At 48.0% G+C, this 27,547-nt stretch overlaps 1 protein-coding gene across 1 annotated transcript in view; it reads right to left on the bottom strand.

Annotated features, from left to right (window-relative positions):
* Positions 1 to 27,547, bottom strand: part of LOC139550247 (zinc finger E-box-binding homeobox 1-like) — a 118,207-nt gene that overhangs the window by 3,259 nt on the left and 87,401 nt on the right. The window contains exons 2-9 of the mRNA XM_071360996.1: positions 26,530 to 26,694; positions 12,836 to 13,015; positions 12,350 to 12,561; positions 11,103 to 11,229; positions 9,949 to 10,415; positions 6,827 to 8,179; positions 4,621 to 4,801; positions 223 to 684 (exon numbers count right to left, since the gene is read on the bottom strand). Coding sequence (XP_071217097.1) covers positions 223 to 684; positions 4,621 to 4,801; positions 6,827 to 8,179; positions 9,949 to 10,415; positions 11,103 to 11,229; positions 12,350 to 12,561; positions 12,836 to 13,015; positions 26,530 to 26,694 — 3,147 coding nt within the window. The remainder of the gene's footprint in view (positions 1 to 222; positions 685 to 4,620; positions 4,802 to 6,826; positions 8,180 to 9,948; positions 10,416 to 11,102; positions 11,230 to 12,349; positions 12,562 to 12,835; positions 13,016 to 26,529; positions 26,695 to 27,547) is intronic.

Below are 27,547 nucleotides of genomic sequence, written 5' to 3'. Positions count from 1 at the left end.
CCTCCTCTTCCTCTCTGATCTCTTCCTCCTCTTCCTCTCTGCTCCCTTCCTCCCCCTCCTCTTCCTCTCTGATCTCTTCCTCCCCCTTCTCTTCCTCTCTGCTCCCTTCCTCCCCCTTCTCTTCCTCTCTGATCTCTTCCTCCCCCTCCTCTTCCTCTCTGCTCCCTTCCTCCCCCTCCTCTTCCTCTCTGATCTCTTCCTCCCCCTCCTCTTCCTCTCTGCTCCCTTCCTCCTCCTCTTGCCTCTCCCCCCCAAACTCCTCCACCTCGTAGATCTCACTCTCCTCGTCATCCTCACCCACTTGCACCACCCGTATGTCGTCCATGCTCATGGCCGCCATGCCCTCCTCTTCCTCCAGCTCCTCCTCACTCTCCCTCTCGTCTGAGTCCAGTTGGGAAGGTGGGGAGGTGGGTCGGCTGTCTGACTGCTGCTCTTCTGTTTGAGGACTCATTTCGGGGCTCATCCCGAGCTGGCGTCCCCCCTGCCGCCCTCCCCGGGGCTCCTTCTTGCAGTAGGAGTATCGGTGGTTCATGTGCTGGCTGTAGGAGCCAGAGTGGGAGAAACACTTGCCACACTTGTCACAGCGGTAGGGCTTCTCTCCGGAGTGCAGTCGCGTGTGTTCAATCAAGTGGTGCTTGTGTTTGAAGGCTTTGTCGCAGATGCCGCACTCATGTGGTCGTTTTCCTGAAAACAGAAACACACGAGGGTTCAGCGTTTCAATCTCTTTCAAACTCATCCAGAAAACAGAAAACAGAAACACACGAGGGTTCAGTGTTTCAATCTCTTTCAAACTCATCCAGAAAACAGAAAACAGAAACACACGAGGGTTCAGTGTTTCAATCTCTTTCAAACTCATCCAGAAATTACAACAGAAATCGATCTGAAACCCATTACTCTTGATTTGCACTGTGTGTGTGTGAACTGCTTTTACCATTACATTAGTTCTGCAGCCTGCCTGCCTGGTATCACTTCCTACAATCTACATTACACTGACCTGCCTGCAGCCTGCCTGCCTGGTATCACTTCCTACAATCTACATTACACTGACCTGCCTGCAGCCTGCCTGCCTGGTATCACTTCCTACAATCTACATTACACTGACCTGCCTGCAGCCTGCCTGCCTGGTATCACTTCCTACAATCTACATTACACTGACCTGCCTGCAGCCTGCCTGCCTGGTATCACTTCCTACAATCTACATTACACTGACCTGCCTGCAGCCCGCCTGGTATCACTTCCTACAATCTACATTACACTGACCTGCCTGCAGACTTCCTAACTGTGAAACCAACTGCACTTGTTATGAAAACAATATCATAACAAAAACTCTCACAAATACGTAAACCACTCCAAAAAAATCCCCTAAAAGGATTCTAGCAGGTCTGTTGCAATGGTAAAATAATTCAGTAAAATAAACAAACATTATTTGTGGAGATGTAGATCAAACTAGCTGCCTGATGCTGATACGTTCTTCTGGACCTGGGTCTCATTGAACCCAGGAAGGAGGGATGAGGGCGTTTCATCCCAGAAGGCACCCTATTCCCTACATAGTGCACTACTTTTGACCAGAGCCCTTTGGCACCCTATTCCCTACATAGTACACTACTTTAGACCATTGCCCTATGGGCCCTCATCAAAAGTAGTTCACTATAAAGGGAATAGGGTGCCATTTGGGACGAAGATCAACTGGGCCCATCCAACGGGCCATTAAGCACCGCTCTAGCCCCTTTCTGAAATAATTTGGACTCTGCCTGCTTGTCCTAAGCCAGGCCAGACGTGCGTCCCAAATTGCACTGTATTTCCTATAGGGCTCTGGTCGAAAGAAGTGCACTATATAGGGAATATGTTGCCATTTAGGACACAATCCAGAGTGATTAACGCCAAATCTTGTCAAAGGGGGTTGAGCCACACAACTCATTAGCAATAATTAATGTGGTTTCAAGAGGACATTAGGTGTTTTAAGAGGACGTTAGATGGTTTAAGAGGACATTAGGCGGTTTAAGAGGACATTAGGCGGTTTAAGAGGACATTATGTGGTTTAAGAGGACATTAAGTGGTTTAAGAGGACATTAGGCGGTTTAAGAGGACATTAGGCGGTTTAAGAGAACATTAGGCGGTTTAAGAGGACATTAGGTGGTTTAAGAGGACATTAGGTGGTTTAAGAGGACATTATGTGGTTTAAGAGGACATTAGGCGGTTTAAGAGGATATTAGGCGGTTTAAGAGGACATTAGGCGGTTTAAGAGGACATTAGGCGGTTTAAGAGGACATTAGGTGGTTTAAGAGGACATTAGGTAAGAGGACATTAGGTGGTTTAAGAGAACATTAGGTGGTTTAAGAGGACATTAGGCGGTTTAAGAGAACATTAGGCGGTTTAAGAGGACATTAGGTGGTTTAAGAGGACATTAGGTGGTTTAAGAGGACATTAGGTGGTTTAAGAGGACATTATGTGGTTTAAGAGGACATTAGGCGGTTTAAGAGGACATTAGGCGGTTTAAGAGGACATTAGGCGGTTTAAGAGGACATTAGGCGGTTTAAGAGGACATTAGGTGGTTTAAGAGGACATTAGGTAAGAGGACATTAGGTGGTTTAAGAGAACATTAGGTGGTTTAAGAGGACATTAGGCGGTTTAAGAGGACATTAGGTGGTTTAAGAGGACATTAGGTGGTTTAAGAGGACATTAGGCGGTTTAAGAGGACATTAGGTGGTTTAAGAGGACATTAGGTGGTTTAAGAGGACATTAGGTGGTTTAAGAGGACATTAGGCGGTTTAAGAGTGTCACGTTCTGACCATAGTTTCTTTTTATGTCTTCGTGTTAGGTTGGTCAGGGCGTGAGTTGGGGTGGGTAGTCTATGTTCTGTTTTCTATGTTGTTGTATTTCTATGTCTGGCCTGATATGGTTCTCAATCAGAGGCAGCTGTCGATCGTTGTCTCTGATTGAGAATCATATTTAGGTAGCCTGTTTTCCCCATTTTGGTTGTGGGTGGTTGTTTCCTGGGTTTGTGTTTGTGTCACCATTCAGGACTGTTTCGTTTTTCGTTTTCATTCACTTTGTTATTTTTGTATTTTGTAGTGTTCAGTTTATTATTAAAATATGACGAACACTTACCACGCTGCATATTGGTCCGATCCTTCATACTCCTCAGACGAAGAGGACGAGAATCGTTACAAAGAGAACATTATGTGGTTGAAGAGGACATTAAGCGGTTTAAGAGGGCGATATTAGGCTGTTATACCAAATTCAGGGAAAAGCTGCCTGGTTTCTCCATAACGAAAGCAGTAGACAGATACAAATTATAGGGTTCTATTCAAAGTAATTCCCGATTGAGCCAACATATTCAGCATTTACCGCAAGGGTCGGCAACAGACGGCCCGTGGACCAAAACTGACAGGCAAAGTTTGTGTGGCCCCCAAAAAATTATCTATATTTCGTTTTTGGTCAAAAAATACAAAAATCACCAGGAATTCAGCAAAAAATGTGTTTCATTTAGAAAATCTGTTCACCAAGTATTCCCAGGAAGAAAAAGATGTGACCGTGCCTCAATGTAATCAAGATATTTAATGATTGTTATTTTAAAATACATTATCTTTCTGGGCTTACTTGTGGTCAATTTGCACTGTACAAATTATTATAATTATGTTCCGGCCCCCCAACTCTCCACTCTGACAAAAATCGTCCTGAGGCTGAATCTGGTTGCCTGCCCCTTGGTTTACCCTGAACGCAGTCTCCGCTAACACGGGAACATTGCTTTCCAATTTCAATCACTCTGTAATTATTTCCACTATACGGTTTGACTAGAGCCCTTGGTCTTTTAAATGCCTGTCAATGTTATCCCCATTCATATCACGCAGGTGAAGTAATGTCTCATAGTGCTGATGAGATGGAGTGGTATAAGGCTGAGAGCAGCTCTCATTAAAAACTAACAAACAAATAATTCCACCACACCTGGGGCTGTACGTAGCAAGCATCTCACAGTAGCAGGGCTGGTCTAGGATCCTGTCCGCGTAATCGTATTTATTGTGATCTAAAAGGCTAAACTGATCCTAAATCAATCAGCATTACAACTATAGCCCCGTTTATACCTGGTTCTAACATGTATCTTTTGTCCAGATGATGTCCACATTCTGATTGTGCCCACATTTTCAGACAGGTGTAGATGGTTAAAATACGCATTGTGAACTGATTGTAATCAGATCTTCCTGCCCACCTCCCAGAGGTAGTCAGACACACAGTATGTCTGGATATATTACAAGTGTAAACGAATCTGGACAGTGAAACCATTTAAATCCTAATTATTCTGCCTTCTAAATCATTGACAGGTGGCACCATTGACTTATGGTATCAATATGTGGCTTAAAATAAATAAATATTATTTGAGGAGAATAGATTTTTTTTAAATTGCATACAGGAAGGAACCAGGAAATGTGGTCACAATACAGATAAGAGACACATTCTAATACCACATGTAAAGATTTTTCCCGAAATGTGGGCTCAATCAGAATGTGTACAATATTAGGACAAAGGAGAAGTTAGCGGCAGGTCGACACAAGGCTTTCTGAGACCCTTGATATATACGGCCCCTGACCCAGTGGATCCTCAGCCAGTGGCCATATTGTTTACCTGTGTGTTCGTATTTATGCCTGAGCAGGGAGCTGCTCTTCTGGAAGATCTTGTCACACAGGTCACAGGAGTACATCCCGCTCTGCAGTCGACGCATCTTCTTCTGCGGAGGGGAAGAGTCGGAGTTATCCTGCTCCTCTACCGCCGACACAACCTCTGAGCTGGTGGCAGACTTCTCCTCCTGTCCCAGAAAAATAATAATAGAATAACAACAATAATAATAATCATCATGTTATTAGGAAGAAGAAGAAGAATTCCATCAAAAACAATAGGTTACAACTAATAATCCTATTTATTTATTTTATTTAAACACAGTGTTTCCAATGTCAAAGGCCTCTATGTGAGGAGAGATCAGCTGTAGAAAACCCAGAGTAACTTAGAGAGATCTGCTGTAGAAAACCCAGAGTAACTTAGAGAGATCAGCTGTAGAAAACCCAGAGTAACTTAGAGAGATCAGCTGTAGAAAACCCAGAGTAACTTAGAGAGATCAGCTGTAGAAAACCCAGAGTAACTTAGAGAGATCAGCTGTAGAAAACCCAGAGTAACTTAGAGAGATCAGCTGTAGAAAACCCAGAGGGAGTAACTTAGAGAGATCAGCTGTAGAAAACCCAGAGTAACTTAGAGAGATCAGCTGTAGAAAACCCAGGAGTAACTTAGAGAGATCAGCTGTAGAAAACCCAGAGGGAGTAACTTAGAGAGATCAGCTGTAGAAAACCCAGAGTAACTTAGAGAGATCAGCTGTAGAAAACCCAGAGTAACTTAGAGAGATCAGCTGTAGAAAACCCAGAGTAACTTAGAGAGATCAGCTGTAGAAAACCCAGGAGTAACTTAGAGAGATCAGCTGTAGAAAACCCAGAGGGAGTAACTTAGAGAGATCAGCTGTAGAAAACCCAGAGTAACTTAGAGAGATCAGCTGTAGAAAACCCAGAGTAACTTAGAGAGATCAGCTGTAGAAAACCCAGAGTAACTTAGAGAGATCAGCTGTAGAAAACCCAGAGTAACTTAGAGAGATCAGCTGTAGAAAACCCAGAGGGAGTAACTTAGAGAGATCAGCTGTAGAAAACCCAGAGGGAGTAACTTAGAGAGATCAGCTGTAGAAAACCCAGAGTAACTTAGAGAGATCAGCTGTAGAAAACCCAGAGTAACTTAGAGAGATCAGCTGTAGAAAACCCAGAGTAACTTAGAGAGATCAGCTGTAGAAAACCCAGAGTAACTTAGAGAGATCAGCTGTAGAAAACCCAGAGGGAGTAACTTAGAGAGATCAGCTGTAGAAAACCCAGAGTAACTTAGAGAGATCAGCTGTAGAAAACCCAGAGTAACTTAGAGAGATCAGCTGTAGAAAACCCAGAGTAACTTAGAGAGATCAGCTGTAGAAAACCCAGAGTAACTTAGAGAGATCAGCTGTAGAAAACCCAGAGGGAGTAACTTAGAGAGATCAGCTGTAGAAAACCCAGAGTAACTTAGAGAGATCAGCTGTAGAAAACCCAGAGTAACTTAGAGAGATCAGCTGTAGAAAACCCAGGAGTAACTTAGAGAGATCAGCTGTAGAAAACCCAGAGTAACTTAGAGAGATCTGTCCACCCGTCAGACACTGACACGCGTGGCCTTTCAGAGCTGCTCACATGGATTAACATACAATGGAGGATTCATTCTGCTTACACACACACACAAACACACACACACACACACACACACACACACACACACACACACACACACACACACACACACACACACACACACACACACACACACACACACACACACACACACACACACACACACACACACACACACACACACACACACACACACACACACACACAGCCCCCTGAGTCTTCCAGGAGGAATCCAACTCAACTCCAGGCTGCGGCAGCTCTAACGAAGTACTAGGTAACAGGGAAGACTGGAGGGAGCCCAAACCATTGAGCCAGGATGGCTTTCTTTTTTCCACAGGCAGAGTAAGGATGAGTCCCAAATGCCACCCTTTTTGGGATGTAGTGCACTACTTTAGACCAGAGCCCTAAAGTAGTGCACCATTGGATACCATTGGAGACACAGCCTGACTCCTGAGGGCTGGGTTAGTCAGGTTAGTCAGTAAAGCTGAAGCAGGACAAATAGAAACTCTTTCCACACTACCTATCTCTTAACATTGTCTTGTCTCGCACATAATCATGCATTCTGAATAACTCTTTCACAAACCGACCTGGCAGCCGTTGATTCTGACGGTCTTCTGGGCTCCGTCGGCCCCAGTGGCGCCGCTGCATGCTGTAGTGGTGTATGTGTATGTGAGCTGGGGGATGAGGATGGTCCGTTTGGTGGTGCCGGTGGAGATGGCCCTGAGGCAGGGCACACCGCTGCCCTGGTTGGTGATGGCTACTAGCCGGGTGGTCATTATGTTCACCGGGTTGGGGATGGTCGTTTGGGGGGAGGAGGTGACGTAGATGGTGTTGGTGGTTCCCTGGAGCCCTGGGAGCTGAGCCTGGACTGTCTCCTTCAGGCAGGTGAGGTTGAGGGGCTGCTCCTGTGGGACATGGGGGACCTGGGGCTGTGACTGGGGCTGCTTGGGAAGGGACAGGTCCAGGGGAAGATCTTGAGCCTCGCGCTCAGAGTCGACCTCAGTCTTCACGATGACCAGGCCGCTGGAGGAGAGGTTTAGTGGTGAGGGGGCCGAGGCTGAGACCGAGGGGGACGTCGAGGCAGGGGAACTGTTGGGAGGTTGGGAAGATGATGTCTCCTGTGTTTGGGCTGAGGCATGCTGCTCCTCTATCTCTGTCCCGCTCTTCTCTTGGTCTAGCTGGGTCTCTGTGCTGGAATCAGAAAGTCCAGAGTTATCTGGAGAGGAACCAGGGGGTCCGACCGTGATCTGACCAGACCGCATTTTCTCAAACCACTTCTTGACCACGTCCACGGGCAGGCTGACATTGTCAGAGATCTTGGCCAGCTCTTCCTCGGTAGGCTCGGCGTTTAAGGCGAAGTAGGCCTTGAGGAGTGAGAGCAGATTCTTTAGAGGGTGCTGGCCTGGTGTTATCCCTGCCTCGGCCATGAGGGCGGCGATGGAGGGGTCGAGGGGGGCGTTGACAGGTTGACAATGCTGGACCATGTGCAGTTCATTCAAATCACCAGGACAGTTGTCACACAGTAGACACCTTGTCTTGCCTGTCTGGGCCTTTGGTGTCTCAGCTTCAGTCTCTGTCTCCATCTCTGACTCGCGCTCCGAGTCGGCCGGCTCGGTCTTGTTGATGTTGAGGTCCTGGGGGAGTTTCTCTGTTACATTGGAGGCTGGCTGTGTGTTTGTGGCGCTGGCAGTGTTGGTGTTGGTGGTGGGAGGGGGAGCCTCTTGCTTGAGGAGCTGAGGGGCGGTGGGCTGCTGGGCTGGGCTTGGCTCCAGGCTGTAGTTAATGATGATCTTGGTGGTACCATCCTGGTCCACGAAGCCAGGCAGGCTGATGGCTGAGATTACCTGCTGGCCAGCCTGTGTCACAAACCCCTGCTTGGAGGTCACCAGCCCGTTGGCCGTCCCCAACACCTGACGCAGCACGTTCCCATCCATGGCCACCTTGGGTATAAGAGGACCACCATAGATATAAGTTGTTATCCTCATTTTGCATCATCACACTTTAAAACTTTACTGTTGACATGCTACGTTTAGGACCATATCAACAGTGAACTTTTTGAGTAAAGAGATTAAAATGCATTGTATCCATATGTGTGGTTTATATAGTGCCTTACTAAAGTATTCATCCCCCTTGGCGTTTTTCCTATTCTGGTGCATTACAACCTGTAATTTAAATAGATTTTTATTTGGATTTCATGTAATTGACATACACAAAATAGTCCAAATTGGTGAAGTGAAATGAAAAAAATTACTTGTTTCAAAATAAAAAATTAAAACGGAAAAGTGGTGCGTGCATACTGTATTCACCCCTTTGCTATGAAGCCCCTAAATATGATCTGGTAAAACTAATTACCTTCAGAAGTAACATAATTAGTTAAATAAAGTCCCCCTGTGTGCAATATAAATATCACATGATCTGTCACATGATCTCAGTATATATACACCTGTTCTGAAAGGCCAAAGAGTCTGCAACACCACTAAGCAAGGGGCACCATGAAGGCCAAGGAGCTCTCCAAACAGGTCAGGGATAAAGTTATGGAGAAGTACAGATCAGGGTTGGGTTATAAAAAAAGATCTGAAACTTTGAAAATCCCACGGACCACCATTAAATCCATTACTAAGAAATTTAAAGAATATGGCACCACAACAAACCTGTCAAGAGAGGGCCGCCCACCAAAACTGATGGACCAGGTGAGGAGGGCATTAATCAGAGAGGCAACAAAGAGACCAAAGATAACCCTGAAGGAGCTGCAAAGCTCCAAAGTGGAGATTGGCGTATCTGTCCATAGGACCACTTTAAACTGTACACTCCACAGAACTTGGCTTTACGGAAGAGTGGCCAGAGAAAAGCCATTGCTTTAAGAAAAAAATAAGCAAACACGTTTGGTGTTCGCCAAAAGGCATTTGGGAGACTCCCCAAACATATGAAGAAGGTACTCTGGTCAGATGAGACTAAAATGTTGCTTTTTGAGCATCGAGGAAAACGCTATGTCTGGCGCAAACCCAACACCTCTCATCACCCCGAGAACACTGTCCCCACAGTGAAGCATGGTGGTGGCAGCATCATGCTGTGATGATGTTTTTCATCGGCAGGGACTGGGAAACTGGTCAGAATTGAAGGAATGATGGATGGCGCTAAATACAGGGAAATTATTGAGGGAAACCTGTTTCAGTCAGAGATTTGAAACTGGGACGAGGTTCACCTTCCAGCAGGACAATGACCCTAAGCATACTGCTAAAGCAACACTCGAGTGGTTTAAGGGGAAACATTTAAATGTATTGGAATGGCCTAGTCAAAGCCCAGACCTCAATCCAATTGAGAATCTGTGGTATGACTTAAAAGATTGCTGTACACCAGCGGAACCCATCCAACTTGAAGGAGCTGGAGCAGTTTTGCCTTGAAGAATGGGCAAAAGTCTCAGTAGCTAGATATGACAAGCTTATAGAGACATACCCCAAGAGACTTGTAGCTGGAATTGCTAAAAAAGGTGTCTTTACAAAGTATTGACTTTGGGGGGGTGAATAGTTATGCACGGTCAAGTTTTCAGTTTTTTTGTCTTATTTGTTGTGTAAATCAAATGATACAACCCCCCCAAAAAATCTATTTTAATTCCAGGTTGTAAGGCAACAAAATAGGAAAAATGTCAAGGGGGGTGAATACTTTCGCACGCCACTGTAGGTTTTTATAACAATTATAAATCAAATCAAACCTTGAGCATGTTCTGCAGGTCGCTGAGGTTAATACTGATTGGAGACATCAGACCCATGGTAGGCAGTACCACCGCCTGGACCATGCCCTGAGGCAATGCCGTACCCTGGGGTAGCATCACGCCACCGTTAAACACCGTCCCATTAGTCCCCGCCGCCCCGTTAGGCGCCATCACCACCGGCTTCAACTCATAGTCCACAGGCTCAGATTTGATCTGAGTGTGGGGGAGCTGCTCCTGCAGGGGCTTGCTGTCTGTCTTCTCCCCCAGGAGGAGCACTCGGACTGGGGCCGCGGCGGGGCCAGAGGGCTGGGTCTGGCTGGGGGTCTGCTTGGAGACCTTAATGACTGGGCTGGGGTTGCCGTTGACAGGCACCATGCCAACACACTTCTTACTGCTGATGTGGGAGCTGTAGGACCCTGAGTGTGAAAACCTCTTCTTACAGTTGAGACACTCGTACGGCTTCTCTCCTGCCGAGAAAGAGATGTATATTTCTAGGAAACAGCTGAGGTTATGTTCCAAAGGGCATCCTATTACCTAGATAGTGCACTCCATTTGACCAGAGAACCTGTCAGAATAGGGTGCCACTATTTGGGACTCAGGTGAACCTATCGTTAACAAACAGGCTGAGGTAATAATAGCAACAGAATGACGACACATTGGCCAAGAGCACAGATTCAATAATGATCATAATCAAGACTCTGAAATAGCAGAGCTGCATATTATAAACATATCAAAGGAGAAAAGGGTAAGTTCAGTACATCTGCACCACCACTGTGAATATAGTTGAGTCCCGGAACTGCATCCCAAATGGCACCCTATTCCCTATGTAGTGCACTACTTTTGACCAGGGCCAATAGGGCTCTGGTCAGGAATAGGGTACTATTTAGGATGCAGACACTACCCACTGGGGTCACACTGCTTGAATCAATGTTATTTCCATGAAATTACGTTGAATTGACGTCTGTGCCCAGTGGGTATGAGTCATGATGACGGTGTGTGTGTGTGTGTGTGTGTGTGTGTGTGTGTGTGTGTGTGTGTGTGTGTGTGTGTGTGTGTGTGTGTGTGTGTGTGTGTGTGTGTGTGTGTGTGTGTGTGTGTGTGTGTGTGTGTGTGTGTGTTGTCACGGCGACCGGTGCGATGCCAATTTGACTCACCGCTGTGGATGCGAAGATGCTCCTTCAGATGGTGCTTATATTTAAAAGCCTTGGAACACTCAGTACACTTGAACTTCCTGTTCCCCCCTGTTGTTATTGTTGTGGTGGTGGTCTGGGGTACATGACGCTGGCAGACAGACAGGACAGACAGACAGCGGTGAGTGTATGGGATGTTTTGTAACGTCAGTATCCTGTCTAAAGAGTACTGTTACTGTCTGAAGGATGTGTTTTCATTCCCAGTAAAACAGTAATAGACATATTTGTCTTGAATTACAGACACATTAATCAAATCGCTCCATTTAAAAAAACAGGCTAAAGGGAGAATTCAAATAATACTGAAAAAAGGCAGGAAATCTGTGAGTCCTCCAACAACAGGGACATGGACATAGACAAGGACAGAAACAGGGACAGGGAAGATACTGGGACAGAGACAAGGACGGAGACAGAAACCGAGACTAGGACAGACACAGGAACAGACACAGAGACAGGAACAGAGACAGGGGACATGGACAGAGACAGGAACAGAGACAGAGACAGGAACAGAGACAGGAACAGAGACAGGAACAGAGACAGGAACAGAGACAGGAACAGAGACAGGAACAGAGACAGAGACAGGAACAGAGACAGGGACAGAAACAGAGACAGGAACAGAGACAGGGACAGAAACAGAGACAGGGTTGGAGACAGGGACAGGAACAGAGACAGAGGACAGGAACAGAGACAGAGATAGGGACAAAGACAGGGACAGGAACAGAGACAGGAACAGAGACAGGAACAGAGACAGGGACAGGGACAGGAACAGAGACAGGGACAGGAACAGAGACAGATACAGAGGACAGGGACAGAGGCAGGGACAGGAACAGATACAGGAACAGAAACAGAGACAGGAACAGAGACAGGAACAGAGACAGAGGACAGAGGACAGGGACAGAGGCAGGGACAGGAACAGAGGACAGGAACAGAGACAGGGACAGAGACAGGGACAGAGACAGGAACAGAGACAGGAACAGAGACAGGGACAGGGACAGGAACAGAGACAGGGACAGGAACAGAGACAGATACAGAGGACAGGGACAGAGGCAGGGACAGGAACAGATACAGGAACAGAAACAGAGACAGGAACAGAGACAGGAACAGGATCAGAGACAGAGGACAGAGGACAGGGACAGAGACAGGAACAGAGACAGGGGACAGAGGCAGGGAAGAATCAGGGACAGAGACACGCACATACACACACACATAGGTACCTGTACAGGATCCTTGTGTTGGTTCTTGTGTTGGGTCATATGACAGTCCAGTTGTGTACGGTAGGTGAAGGTGTAGCTGCACTGGGAGCAGCTGAAGTTGTCCTCGCTCTTCTCGTGCCGTAGCTTGATGTGGTCCTTCAGGGCCGTGCAGCGCTTGTAGCCCCGTGAGCAGTACGGACAAGTCAGGAGCTGGGAGAGGGTGTCTGGCGTGCCTGGGTCAGAGAGGGGGAATTATAGACTATGAAACAAAGAAGATATGTTGGTGCCTGAAACTCAGAAGCTCTATAAGGGTCTTGATTATGAGGGTCTCAGAATACGTCCCAAATGGCACTCTGTTCCCTAAATAGTGCACTACTTGCATGCGCCCTGGTCCAAAGTAGTGCACTACATAGGGAATAGGGTGCCATTTGGGACGCACCCAAAACAGCAACAGTATGAGTGTCTCAATAAGTGTTGAGTTGTAAAAGGTGCATTGATGTAACCTACCGGTCTTCTCTGGGACCCCTCTCTCAGGCGCGCTTTTCTGTTTGCCGTCCGGAGCCTTGGGGTAGATGACCGCCGTGTCTCCCTGCTGGATCATCTCCTCTACCAGAGCATCCTTACCCCCCTCCTCTTCCTCCTCTTCCTCCTCCTCATCCTCCTCTTCTGAGCCACACTCCTCCTTCACTGTAACACAGGAACACAAACGGTTTACAATTACATTACATGTACCAACACGGTTTTTTTGGGGGGGGGGGGGGGGGGGGGGTTACAATCTCAAATATGAATGTATAAGAACTCTATGTACATAAAATATGTGTTGATAGGTATGTGGACTAAAATGTCACAGCAGTCAATAGTTAAAACCATGAAGGCTCTAAAATGATTTCTGATCTGGAATGTAGACTGTAAGTAGTCCCGTGCACACATTCCTTCCCTGAGATGACAGTCCTCTCCTCTTTCTGTGTGCAGTGTGCCAGTAGACAGCTAGGGGGCGCCACAGGGCCTATGACCTCAACCAGACTTCATAACTAGCCTTCCCTTTCACACAGCCATGAGTACAGACTACAGTACATTATAGTACAAGTCCCTGGGATAAGATCTCTCTCTCTCTCTCTCTCTCTCTCTCTCTCCCTCTCTCCCTCTCTCTCTCTCTCTCTCTCTCTCTCTGTCGCTCTCTCTCTCTTTATCTTTCTCTGTCTCTATTTCTCCTCTCTCTCTCTAAGAGGGGGGCCTAGCCCATACCATAAAAAAACAGTCCCAGACCATTATTCCTCCTCCATTAAACTTTACACCACTCCAGCCGACGTTTGGCATTGCGCATGGTGATCTTAGGCTTGTGTGCGGCTGCTCGGCCACGGAAACCCATTTCATAAAGCTCCTGACAAACAGTTATTGTGCTGACGTTGCTTCCAGAGGCAGTTTGGAACTCGGTAGTGAGTGTTGCAACTGAGGACAGATGATTTTTACACACTTCAGTACTCGCATTCTGTGAGCTTGTGTGGACTACCACTTCACGGCTGAGCCGTTGTTGCTCCTAGACGTTTCCACTTCACAACAACAGCACTTACAGTTGACCAGGGCAGCTCTAGCAGGGTAGACATTTGACAAACTAACTTGTTGGAAAGGTGGCATCCTATTTCAGTGTCACATTGAAAGTCACTGAGCTCCTCAGTAAGGCCATTCTACTGCCAATGTTTGTCTACGAAGATCACATGTCGGTGTGCTCAATTTTACACACCTGTCAGCAACGGGTGTGGCTGAAATAGTCCACTCCAATTGAAGAGGTGTCCACATACTTTTGTATATACAGTGCATTTGGAAAGTATTCCGACCCCTTCATTGTTTCTACATTTTGGTACATTACAACCTTATTCTAAAATATATATTTTTTTACCTACACAAAACACACTATAATGACAAAGCAAAAGATCAAATATTGTTATTCTGTTCAACACCTCCTGTCTGAATATTGGACTCCTCACCAATAAGAGAGAGAGCCTCAGGACAGCAACACAACTAGACCCAACCAAATCATGAGAAAAGATAATTACTTGACATATTGGAAAGAATTAACAAAACAACTGAGCAAACTAGAATGCTATTTGGCCCTAAACAGGGAGTACACAGTGGCAGAATACCTGACCGCGGTGACTGACTCAAACTTAAGGAAAGCTTTGACTATGTACAGAGCATAGCCTTGCTATTGAGAAAAGTCGCCGTAGGCAGACCTGGCACTCAAGAGGAGTGTCACGCCTGCTCCCGCTCTACCTCTCTGGCGCCCGAGGCCAGGCTGCCCTTCATTACGCACACCTGTCACCATCATTACGCGCAGCAGCGCTCACTGGACTCACCTGGACTCCTTCACTTTGTTGATTGCCTTCCCTATTTCTGTCTGCTCCTCAGTCTGTTCCCTGTGTCAGCCTTAATGTCGTTATGTGTTCATGTCCAGATGCTGTCCTGTCCTGTTCCATGTCCGGTGCTAATTAAATGTTCACTCCCTGTACCTGCCTCTTGTCTACCAGCGTCTTTCTTTACTAGAAGACAGGCTATGTGCACACTGCCCACATAATGAGGTGGAAACTGACCTGCACTTCCTAACCTCCTGTCAAATGTATGACCATGTTAGAGACACATATTTCCCTCAGATTACACAGATCCACAAAGAATTTGAAAACAAACCCGAATTTGATAAACTCCCATATCTACTGGGTGAAATACCACAGTGTGTCACCACAGCAGCAAGATTTGTGATCTGTTGTTTATTTATTTTCCCTTTTGTACTTTAGCTATTTGCACATCGTTACAACACTCTATACAGATATAATATGACATTTGAAATGTCTTTATTCCTTTGAAAGTTCTGTGAGTGTAATGTTTACTGTTCATTTTATATTGTTTATTTCACTTTTGTTTATTATCTACTTCACTTGCTTTGGCAATTTTAACATATGTTTCCCATGCCAATAAAGCCCCTTGAATTGAATTGAGAGACAGAGAGAGAGACAGAGAGAGACAGAGAGAGACAGAGAGACAGCGAGACAGAGAGAGACAGAGAGAGAGACAGAGAGAGATCGACAAAACAATGTGTTTGAGTTCAAGAGAGAGATCATATTGTAGTAAATGTAAAGCATGTGTTTTCTCTGTAGTTTTAATGAGATTTGGAGCCAGTAATGAGATCATTAAGATTGATTAAAAGGTGACACTGGAGAGGGATGTGACCTGAGGATGTGTGTGTGTGTGTGTGTGTGTGTGTGTGTGTGTGTATGTGTATGTGTATGTGTATGTGTATGTGTGTGTGTGTGTGTGTGTGTGTGTGTGTGTGTGTGTACATGTTTTACTATACTTGTGTGTACCAGAAGTCCTCACAAGAATAGTAAACCAACTAAAAAGTGCCAGTCCTCACTTGTAAAAAGCCTATTTCAGGGGTTAGATTAGGGGTTAGGATTAGAATTAGGGTTATGGTTAGAATTAAGGTTAGGGTTAGTGGTTAGGGTTAGGAGTTTAGGTTGGGGTTTTAAATGGGAATCAATTGTTGGTTCCCAAAAAGTATATTAAGACATAGTTGTGTGTGTGTGTGTGTGTGTGTGTGTGTGTGTGTGTGTGTGTGTGTGTGTGTGTGTGTGTGTGTGTGTGTGTGTGTGTGTGTGTGATGAGATGTGCGTGTTTGTGTGTGTTTGTGTGATGTGATGTGTGTGTGTGTGTGATGTGTGTGTGATGAGATGTGCGTGTTTGTGTGTGTGTGTGTGTGTGTTTGTGTGTGTTTGTGTGTATGTGTGATGTGTGGTGTGTGTGATGTGTGTGCGTGCGTGCGTGTTTGTGTGTCTGTGTGTGATGTGTATGTGTGTTGTGATGTGTGTGTGTTTGTGTGTATGTATGATATGTGTGTGTGTGATGTGATGTGTGTCTGTGTGTGATGTGTATGTGTGTGTGTGTGTGTGTGATGTGTGATGTGTGATGTGTGTGTTTGACCTGAGGACATACTGTCTGGTACACAGCTTTGTTCTTCCCCCGTCACCACCCCTCCTCCACTTCCTCTAATTATCACCACATACTTCTCAATAGGCTCCCAAATCTGATAGAATCCAACCTATTGCCATGGATGGGTTAGGAAGGGTCACTGGATTCTTAGCATGACTGACAGTCAATTAGAGATACAGTTCACAGTCTGAAGAGAAGAGCTCTTATTGGTTTCCTCTGCCAGCTAGTGGAGCCGAAACCATCGCTACGACGACTGAACACTTCTGCAGACAGCGAAAGCATTGCCACAGGGAATTAAGTATTTTAAACGGTGCCAGGACCTGTGCCAGCAGACCACGCCACTTCCTGTTAAGAGAAGCCCAGAAAGGGACTGGTGCAGACTGAGAGAACCATATCATTAGACTAGAATAGAATGAGTGGAATTAGAATCCCCATTCACCAGTCAAATTGCCATGGTCAGAGGTTTGGGCCAGTTCTACTCACTATATTTCTATGTGCTCTGCTGCTGAAGGCCCTCTCATAACAGGAGGGGAGGATCCCAGGCTACAGGACCCATGACTTCCCATGACTTCATGCTTTACCAGCATTCCAAAACAACCCTACCTCTCGCTCTGCCTCTCTCTCTGCCTCTCTCTCTACCTCTCTCTCTACCTCTCTCTCTACCTCTCCCTCTACCTCTCCCTCTGCCTCGCTCTACCTCTCTCTCTGCCTCTCTCTCTGCCTCTCTCTCTACCTCTCCCTCTGCCTCTCTCTCTACCTCTCCCTCTGCCTCTCTCTCTACCTCTCCCTCTCCCTCTGCCTCGCTCTGCCTCTCTCTCTGCCTTTCCCTCTGCCTCTACCTCTCTCTTACTCTCTCTTCCTCTCTTCCTTTTAATGATGTGCTTTGATCTCTCTGTGATTCATCAGACTTTAGTAATTCCCATTGAAAGTCCCATATGATGGGCAAGCAGTCAGAGCCTCAATGGAACAGGCAGATGTTCAATATCAGTGAGGAGTAAAAACAGGAAATCATCAGACCTGGATTGAAATACTATTGGCACCAATAGAATAGTTGAAAAGGCGAGAACCCCACCCATCTGCCACTCCAGGCAGGCTAGAACAAACACTCAAAGTACTTGAAAGATTTCAAGCTTTATGCAGCAGGAGAGAAATGGGTTAAGAAAGATATGGAGAGAGAGAGATCTGGATAGAGAGAGATATGGATAGAGAGAGAGAGGGAGAGAGAGAGAGGGAGAGAGAGAGGGAGAGAGAGAGATGGATAGAGAGAGAGAGAGGGAGAGAGAGAGAGGGAGAGAGAGAGATGGATAGAGAGAGAGAGAGAGAGAGAGAGTGTGTGTGCGTGCGTCCGTCTGGGCGTGTTAGTGATTTAACAGCTGCCTCCAGCTCCACTGACCTTTGACCTTAACTTCCTGTTTCTTAACATCAGGCCCTAAGCAGCCTCCTGTCCAGGGCCCATAGGGCCCGAGTAGTGCACTATCTAGTGAATAGGGTGCTATTTGGAACACAATCGCTAACTTCAGTGTGTAACAATCACTGGTCTCTAGTGTCTGAATAGCTATACATGACTAAAGACAATGTGTTGATCTCTGGAGCTTTGGGAGAAAAGGCAGGTGCCAGACATACATTACCTACAAAAGGTACTGTGTTGTACAATTGACCAATTTAATTTAAGAAAGTTATGTTGTTTGACTCGTTCATTAACCGAGTTTAACATCGACTCGACCCGCCGATGGACTGTTCTATTATCCATGGTGGCATTTTGATTTAAACCGGTAATCAACATGGAAAGTGTTTAATTCCTAAAAACAGCATAAGTGTAGAATGTGAAAGGTTGACATTTATTGGGATGAATCTTGTCCTGGAGGCAGAGCTGAGCAATTTCCACTAGATGGGCCAGCTGCAAACTCAAAATTGGCTGTATCATAAAAATTCTATAAAACTAAGATTAGCTTTTTTGGTCTTCATTTAAGGTTAGGGTTAGGCATAATGTTAGCAGTGTTAAGCATTAGGGGTAAGGTTTAAAATCAGATTTGATGACTTTGTGGCTGCCTCCAGTAGATGAAATAAATGCCAACCTGCTATAGAACAATGAAGACAAAAAGGAGGAGAGGCGACCAATACATAACCAGCTGAGAGGAGGGTGGGGCCGGCTGAAAGAGGCTGAGAGGAGGGTAGGGCCGGCTGAAAGAGGCTGAGAGGAGGGTAGGGCCGGCTGAAAGAGACTGAGAGGAGGGTAGGGCCGGCTGAAAGAGGCTGAGAGGAGGGTGGGGCTGGCTGAAAGAGACTGAGAGCAGGGTGGGGCCGGTTGAAAGAGACTGAGAGGAGGGTGGGGCTGGCTGAAAGAGGCTGAGAGGAGGGTGGGGCTGGCTGAAAGAGGCTGAGAGGAGGGTGGGGCCGGCTGAAAGAGACTGAGAGGAGGGTGGGGCTGGCTGAAAGAGACTGAGAGGAGGGTGGGGCCGGTTGAAAGAGACTGAGAGGAGGGTGGGGCTGGCTGAAAGAGGCTGAGAGGAGGGTGGGGCTGGCTGAAAGAGGCTGAGAGGAGGGTGGGGCCGGCTGAAAGAGACTGAGAGGAGGGTGGGGCTGGCTGAAAGAGGCTGAGAGGAGGGTGGGGCTGGCTGAGAGGAGGGTGGGGCTGGCTGAAAGAGGCTGAGAGGAGGGTGGGGCCGGCTGAAAGAGACTGAGAGGAGGGTGGGGCTGGCTGAAAGAGACTGAGAGGAGGGTAGGGCCGGCTGAAAGAGACTGAGAGGAGGGTGGGGCCGGCTGAAAGAGACTGAGAGGAGGGTGGGGCTGGCTGAAAGAGGCTGAGAGGAGGGTGGGGCCGGCTGAAAGAGACTGAGAGGAGGGTAGGGCCGGCTGAAAGAGGCTGAGAGGAGGGTGGGGCTGGCTGAAAGAGGTTGAGAGGAGGGTGGGGCTGGCTGAAAGAGGCTGAGAGGAAGGTGGGGTCGGCTGAGAGGAGGGTGGGGCTGGCTGAGAGAGGCTGAGAGGAGGGTGGGGCTGGCTGAAAGAGGCTGAGAGGAGGGTGGGGCCGGCTGAAAGAGGCTGAGAGGAGGGTAGGGCCGGCTGAAAGAGGCTGAGAGGAGGGTAGGGCCGGCTGAAAGAGGCTGAGAGGAGGGTAGGGCCGGCTGAAAGAGACTGAGAGGAGGGTAGGGCCGGCTGAAAGAGGCTGAGAGGAGGGTGGGGCCGGTTGAAAGAGACTGAGAGGAGGGTGGGGCCGGCTGAAAGAGACTGAGAGGAGGGTGGGGCCGGTTGAAAGAGACTGAGAGGAGGGTGGGGCCGGCTGAAAGAGACTGAGAGGAGGGTGGGGCCGGTTGAAAGAGACTGAGAGGAGGGTGGGGCTGGCTGAAAGAGGCTGAGAGGAGGGTGGGGCTGGCTGAAAGAGGCTGAGAGGAGGGTGGGGCTGGCTGAAAGAGGCTGAGAGGAGGGTGGGGCCGGCTGAAAGAGACTGAGAGGAGGGTGGGGCTGGCTGAAAGAGACTGAGAGGAAGGTGGGGCTGGCTGAGAGGAGGGTGGGGCTGGCTGAAAGAGACTGAGAGGAGGGTGGGGCTGGCTGAAAGAGACTGAGAGGAGGGTGGGGCTGGCTGAAAGAGACTGAGAGGAGGGTGGGGCTGGCTGAAAGAGACTGAGAGGAGGGTGGGGCTGGCTGAGAGGAGGGTGGGGCTGGCTGAAAGAGGCTGAGAGGAGGGTGGGGCTGGCTGAAAGAGACTGAGAGGAGGGTGGGGCTGGCTGAAAGAGACTGAGAGGAAGGTGGGGTCGGCTGAGAGGAGGGTGGGGCTGGCTGAAAGAGGCTGAGAGGAGGGTGGGGCTGGCTGAAAGAAGCTGAGAGGAGGGTGGGGCTGGCTGAAAGAGACTGAGAGGAGGGTGGGGCTGGCTGAAAGAGACTGAGAGGAGGGTGGGGCTGGCTGAAAGAGACTGAGAGGAGGGTGGGGCTGGCTGAAAGAGACTGAGAGGAGGGTGGGGCTGGGCTGAAAGAGGCTGAGAGGAGGGTGGGGCTGGGCTGAAAGAGACTGAGAGGAGGGTGGGGCTGGCTGAAAGAGACTGAGAGGAGGGTGGGGCCGGCTGAGAGGAGGGTGGGGCTGGCTGAGAGGAGGGTGGGGCTGGCTGAAAGAGACTGAGAGGAGGGTGGGGCTGGCTGAAAGAGACTGAGAGGAGGGTGGGGCTGGCTGAGAGGAGGGTGGGGCTGGGCTGAAAGAGACTGAGAGGAGGGTGGGGCCGGTTGAAAGAGACTGAGAGGAGGGTGGGGCTGGGCTGAAAGAGACTGAGAGGAGGGTGGGGCTGGCTGAAAGAGACTGAGAGGAGGGTGGGGCTGGGCTGAAAGAGACTGAGAGGAGGGTGGGGCCGGCTGAAAGAGACTGAGAGGAGGGTGGGGCTGGCTGAAAGAGACTGAGAGGAGGGTGGGGCTGGCTGAAAGAGACTGAGAGGAGGGTGGGGCCGGCTGAAAGAGACTGAGAGGAGGGTGGGGCCGGCTGAAAGAGACTGAGAGGAGGGTGGGGCTGGCTGAGAGGAGGGTGGGGCCGGTTGAGAGGAGGGTGGGGCTGGCTGAAAGAAGCTGAGAGGAGGGTGGGGCTGGCTGAAAGAGGCTGAGAGGAGGGTGGGGCTGGCTGAAAGAGGCTGAGAGGAGGGTGGGGCCGGTTGAGAGGAGGGTGGGGCCGGCTGAAAGAGACTGAGAGGAGGGTGGGGCCGGTTGAAAGAGACTGAGAGGAGGGTGGGGCTGGCTGAAAGAGACTGAGAGGAGGGTGGGGCTGGCTGAAAGAGGCTGAGAGGAGGGTGGGGCTGGCTGAAAGAGGCTGAGAGGAGGGTGGGGCTGGGCTGAAAGAGGCTGAGAGGAGGGTGGGGCCGGCTGAAAGAGACTGAGAGGAGGGTGGGGCTGGCTGAAAGAGACTGAGAGGAGGGTGGGGCTGGGCTGAAAGAGACTGAGAGGAGGGTGGGGCTGGGCTGAAAGAGACTGAGAGGAGGGTGGGGCTGGCTGAAAGAGACTGAGAGGAGGGTGGGGCTGGCTGAAAGAGGCTGAGAGGAGGGTGGGGCTGGGCTGAAAGAGACTGAGAGGAGGGTGGGGCTGGCTGAAAGAGACTGAGAGGAGGGTGGGGCTGGCTGAAAGAGGCTGAGAGGAGGGTGGGGCCGGCTGAGAGGAGGGTGGGGCTGGATGAGAGGAAGGTGGGGCTGGATGAGAGGAGGGTGGGGCTGGGCTGAAAGAGACTGAGAGGAGGGTGGGGCCGGCTGAGAGGAGGGTGGGGCTGGCTGAGAGGAGGGTGGGGCTGGCTGAGAAGAGGGTGGGGCTGGCTGAGAAGAGGGTGGGGCTGGCTGAGAAGAGGGTGGGGCTGGATGAGAGGAGGGTGGGGCTGGGCTGAAAGAGACTGAGAGGAGGGTGGGGCCGGCTGAGAGGAGGGTGGGGCTGGCTGAGAGGAGGGTGGGGCTGGCTGAGAAGAGGGTGGGGCTGGCTGAGAAGAGGGTGGGGCTGGCTGAAAGAAGCTGAGAGGAGGGTGGGGCCGGCTGAGAGGAGGGTGGGGCTGGATGAGAGGAAGGTGGGGCTGGCTGAGAGGAGGGTGGGGCTGGCTGAAAGAAGCTGAGAGGAGGGTGGGGCTGGCTGAAAGAGGCTGAGAGGAGGGTGGGGCTGGCTGAGAGGAGGGTGGGGCTGGCTGAGAAGAGGGTGGGGCTGGCTGAGAAGAGGGTGGGGCTGGCTGAAAGAAGCTGAGAGGAGGGTGGGGCTGGATGAGAGGAAGGTGGGGCTGGCTGAGAAGAGGGTGGGGCTGGCTGAAAGAAGCTGAGAAGAGGGTGGGGCTGGCTGAAAGAAGCTGAGAGGAGGGTGGGGCTGGCTGAGAGGAGGGTGGGGCTGGCTGAAAGAAGCTGAGAAGAGGGTGGGGCTGGCTGAAAGAAGCTGAGAGGAGGGTGGGGCTGGCTGAAAGAGACTGAGAAGAGGGTGGGGCTGGCTGAAAGAAGCTGAGAGGAGGGTGGGGCTGGCTGAAAGAGACTGAGAAGAGGGTGGGGCTGGCTGAAAGAAGCTGAGAGGAGGGTGGGGCTGGCTGAAAGAGACTGAGAAGAGGGTGGGGCTGGCTGAAAGAAGCTGAGAGGAGGGTGGGGCTGGCTGAGAGGAGGGTGGGGCCGGCTGAAAGAGACTATTTCTAAATGGTTCACCTGATATGGATGAAAATATCCTCAAATTAAAGCTGCAGTCTGTACTTTATCATTTCAAATCCAAAGTGCTGTTGTACAGAGTCAAAACCACACAAAAAATCACTGTATATCTCTACTGCCACATATATCTCTACTACCATATATATCTCTACAGCCATATATATCTCTACAGCCATATATATCTCTACAGCCATATATATCTCTACTGCCACATATATCTCTACAGCCATATATATCTCTACAGCCATATATATCTCTACAGCCATATATATCTCTACAGCCATATATATCTCTACAGCCATATATATCTCTACTGGCATATATATCTCTACTACCATATATATCTCTACTACCATATATATCTCTACAGCCATATATATCTCTACTACCATATATATCTCTACAGCCACATATATCTCTACTACCATATATATCTCTACAGCCATATATATCTCTACTGGCATATACAGTTGAAGTTGGAAGTTTACATACACTTAGGTTGGAGTCATTAAAACTCGTTTTTCAACCACTCCACACATTTCTTGTAAACAAACTATAGTTTTGGCAAGTCGGTTAGGACATCTACTTTGTACATGACACAAGTAATTTTCCCAACAATTGTTAACAGACAGATTATTTCACTTATAATTCACTGTATCACAATTCCAGTGGGTCAGAAGTTTACATACACTAAGTTGACTGCGCCTTTAAACAGCTTGGAAAATTCCAGAAAATTATGTCATGGCTTTAGAAGCTTCTGATAGGCTAATTGACATAATTTGAGTCAATTGGAGATGTACCTGTGGATGTATTTCATGGCCTACCTTCAAACTCAGTGCCACTTTGCTTGTCATCATGGGAAAATCAAAAGAAATCAGCCAAGACCTCAGAAAAAAAATGGTAGACCTCCACAAGTCTGGTTCATCCTTGGGAGAAATGTCCAGACCCCTGGAGACCAGTGTTATTCGGAGAGAAAGAGAGAGAGCATTACTTTTATTTATTATTATTGTTGTTGTTGTCGTAGCTGCCATCTGTCCGTCTGCCTGGTCATGTTGATAACACCAGGTGAAGAGACACTCATCCTCATCCTCTCTGCTTTATGAAAATCAGCCAGGTTCTTAAAAGCTCCCAGCCTCACAACTAGTACCCAGTACCACACAGAGGAGCCGGGTGGCGCCAACAGTGGGTAAATGAAATCAAGATAATAATGGAGGAACCACCACCCCGATCCTTCTTTCCTTCTCTCAGAAAGGACACCAACAAAAGGCGGATCGAGAAAATTAAAATTTTCTTCAACAATTTTCACAAAGCGTGATGTGTAAACATATTTTTTTGGTTGCATTCTGTGGCACTGAATCCCTTTTCAACCAAGATAGTGTGTTTCTTTGTCATGAAGAACCCTGGCTGGTGTACGAGGGATTTGGTGAGTGAGGAGTATACTGTGTGAGACAGATGGGAGCAGGTGGAGGGATTAGAAGGCACAACTGTTTCCAAATGGACAGTTAGTTAGTACATGCCTACACCTGTCCACAGTGTTGGCACAGGCACCGAGTTACTGGACAACACAGGAGGCTGCTGAGGGGAGGACAGCTCATAATAATGGCCAGAACAGAGCAAAAGGAAAGGCATCAAATAACCTGTTCATACAGAGCTACCGTCCTGTAGGTTCTCTCTAACCCTGTTCCTGGAGAGCTACCGTCCTGTAGGTTCTCTCTCTAACCCTGTTCCTGGAGAGCTACCGTCCTGTAGGTTCTCTCTCTAACCCTGTTCATACAGAGCTACCGTCCTGTAGGTTCTCTCTCTAACCCTGTTCCTGGAGAGCTACCGTCTAACCCTGTTCCTGGAGAGCTACCGTCTAACCCTGTTCCTGGAGAGCTACCGTCCTGTAGGTTCTCTCTCTAACCCTGTTCCTGGAGAGCTACCGTCTAACCCTGTTCCTGGAGAGCTACCGTCCTGTAGGTTTTCTCTCTAACCCTGATCTAGCTCACCTAATTCTAATAACTAGCTGATTGATAAGCTGAATCAGGTTAGTTACAACTGGGGTTGAAACAAAAACCTACAGGAAGGTAGCTCTCCAGAACAGATCTGGAGAGCCCTGCCCTACTTTTGACCACAGCCCATAGGGCTCTGGTCAAAAGTAGTGCACTATATAGGGAATAGGGTGCCATTTGGGACGTAACCTATGAAACGTGGTCCTCTGTGGATATACGTGAAGAAGACTCGCCGTAGCGGGGAAAGATTTGCCGTAGCGGGGAAAGACTCGCCGTAGCGGGGAAAGACTTGCCGTAGCGGGGAAAGACTCGCCGTAGTGGGGAAAGATTGGGAAAGACTCGCCGTAGCGGGGAAAGACTCGTCGTAGTGGGGAAAGACTCGCCGTAGCGGGGAAAGACTCGCCATAGCGGGGAAAGTGGAGTCATGCAGGCCTGGTTTCAGCAGTACTAACAAATAAACATTTTGTTCTCAGCGTGAGTGTGTCTGTGATATAACTAGTCTAACTGGAGAGAGAGAGAGAGGAGGGTAGCTACTATCAGAGTCCTGTGATATTCTAGTCTAACTAGAGAGAGGGAGACAGAGAGCGAGAGTGACCCCACAAAGCCCCAGAACAGCAACACAATTAAGACCAAACCAAATCATGAGAAAACAAAAAGACAATTACTTGACACATTGGAAAGAATTCACAAAAAAACTGAGAAAACTAGAACTCTATTTGGCCCTAAACAGAGAGTACACAGTGGCAGAATACCTGACCACTGTGACTGACACAAAATTAAGGAATGCTTTGACACACTATGTACAGACTCAGTGAGCATAGTATTGAGAAAGGCCGTCGTAGGCAGACCTGGCTCTCAAGAGAAGACAGGCTATGTGCACACTGCCCACAAAATGAGGTGGAAACTGAGCTGCACTTCCTAACCTCCTGCCACATGTATGACCATATTAGAGACACATATTGCCCTCAGATTAAACAGATCCCCAAAGAATTCGAAAACAAACCCAATTTTGATAAACTCCCATATCTACTGGGTGAAATACCACAGTGTGCCATCACAGCAGCAAGATTTGTGACCTGTTGCCAAGAAAAGGACAATCAGTGAAGAACAAACACCATTGTAAATACAACCCATATTTATGTTTATTTATTTTCCCTTTTGTACTTTAACTATATGTACATCGTTACAACACTCTATATAGACATAATATGACATTTGTAATGTCTTTATTATTTTGGAGTATTATTTTCTGTGAGTGTAATGTTTACTGTTAATTTTTCTTGTTTATTTCACTTTTGTTTATTATCTACTTCACTTGCTTTGGAAATGTAAACATAAATGTATGTTTCCCATGCCAATAAAGCCCTTCAATTTAAAATGAGAGAGAGAACAATCTTCAATACTAAAGCACATCTGCAAAAACAGACCCTACCTACAGAGGCATCTTAACCACACCTATTCTCTTTACAGTGCACTACTTTTGACCAGGGCCATAGGGCCTACGTAGGGAATAGGATGCCAGTTCTAGTCGGGAGGGAAGACTCTAACTCACTGCTTTAAGACACGTGAAATAACAGAGACCATGTAAGTAAATTCCCTATTCAGGTGTTAAAGGAAACAGGAAACTCTTAGTTGAAGCTATGGCTGAACACCAGGGCTCTCAAACCCCTGGGTCTCTCTGGAGCAACAGAATGTAAATGTTGTTGTCCTACTTCCTGAATGATGTGTCACTTCCATTAGCAGTCGAACTTGGTCTACAGTCAACGAAAAGACGTTAACAAACATGCAATGTGGTTGTATGTTCTGTTTCCTGCATTCACAGCTGCAATACGTTTTTCTTTCTTTGCTGACAGCAGCTATTTGGAAGAAGGGTCTACTTGCAATGACTGTGATATCTGAGATGTTTTCCCTACTAAACTTAGTTGAAAACAGAGAGAAAGAGAGAATGCGAGAGAGAGGGAGAGAGAGAAAGAGAGAGAGAGAGAGAGAGGGAGAGAGAATGAGAGAGAGAGAGAGAGAGAGAGAGAAAGACAAAGAGAGAGAGAGAGAGAGAGAGAATGAGAGAGTTCTTCTGTACGTTCTGTATGGTCTGGCGTTTTACCTCCATCCCAGGTGTCTTGGTGCGTCTCCGTCCCGTTCTGGGATAATACTGTTGCGGTGTCTTCTGGCACCGTGCCGTCTCCATCAGGGTCCTCCTCCACTATGTGTAGCTTGTCCTCATCGTCAGAATCTGACTGGACCTCCACAGCGTTGTTGTAATTCGTTACTGCAAAGAGACGAGAGAGAGGGAGGAGACAACCAGGAGGGTCAATGAGTAAGAAGTTAGTAGGCTACGCCTTGTATGAGTCAGAACAGCCCATAGGACGCAAGTCTATCTCCTGTTTCTGTAGTGGAGTAGCTTGATGTACATTACACCCCCTGGACGCTAGGTCGATTAGAGATAGAGGAAGCCTGGGCTGACAGTTTAGTGGATCACTGTTGCATTGTTGTTGCAGATATCTAACGTCTCATTTTAAGTAGAAGGATAAGAAAATCACTTCATGATGGAATTGTTAAGAGGATAAAAACAAATAAAAAAAGCGTTTAAGTGACAACAGAGCGAGTGAAAACATAATGCAAAAGGCTCAAATCATTCCAAACACAACAACAAAAACTGTCTAACCTTTACCCTCTAAAACGTGTTTAAATCTCTGCTTGGACTAGCATCTATAACACTGCTAGCTATCTTGAATGTAATTTTCTCAAGTGGTGAGCCCTGAGAACCCAGCGTTTACACAGCCCCATTGACAGACGAGAGAGAGAGAGAGAGAGAGAGAGAGAGAGAGAGAGAGAGAGAGAGAGAGAGAGAGAGAGAGAGAGAGAGAGAGAGAGAGAGAGAGAGAGAGAGAGAGAGAGAGAGAGAGAGAGAGAGAGAGAGAGAGAGACAGAGAGAGAGAGAGAGAGAGAGAGAGAGAGAGAGAGAGAGAGAGAGAGAGAGAGAGAGAGAGAGAGAGAGAGAGAGAGAGAGAGAGAGAGAGAGAGAGAGTCACACATAAGCACAGGCCATGACCAGGCAAACAGGCCCATCCCCCACTCTTACACTAGTCCAAGCTAATGGCATGTACCAGATGCTCAGCAGG

The sequence above is a fragment of the Salvelinus alpinus genome, chromosome 23, assembly GCF_045679555.1.
Source record: "Salvelinus alpinus chromosome 23, SLU_Salpinus.1, whole genome shotgun sequence".
Lineage (NCBI taxonomy): Eukaryota > Metazoa > Chordata > Actinopteri > Salmoniformes > Salmonidae > Salvelinus > Salvelinus alpinus.
The sequence above is the reverse complement of the archived record's forward strand: the minus strand, read 5'-3'. Positions and strand labels throughout refer to the sequence as shown.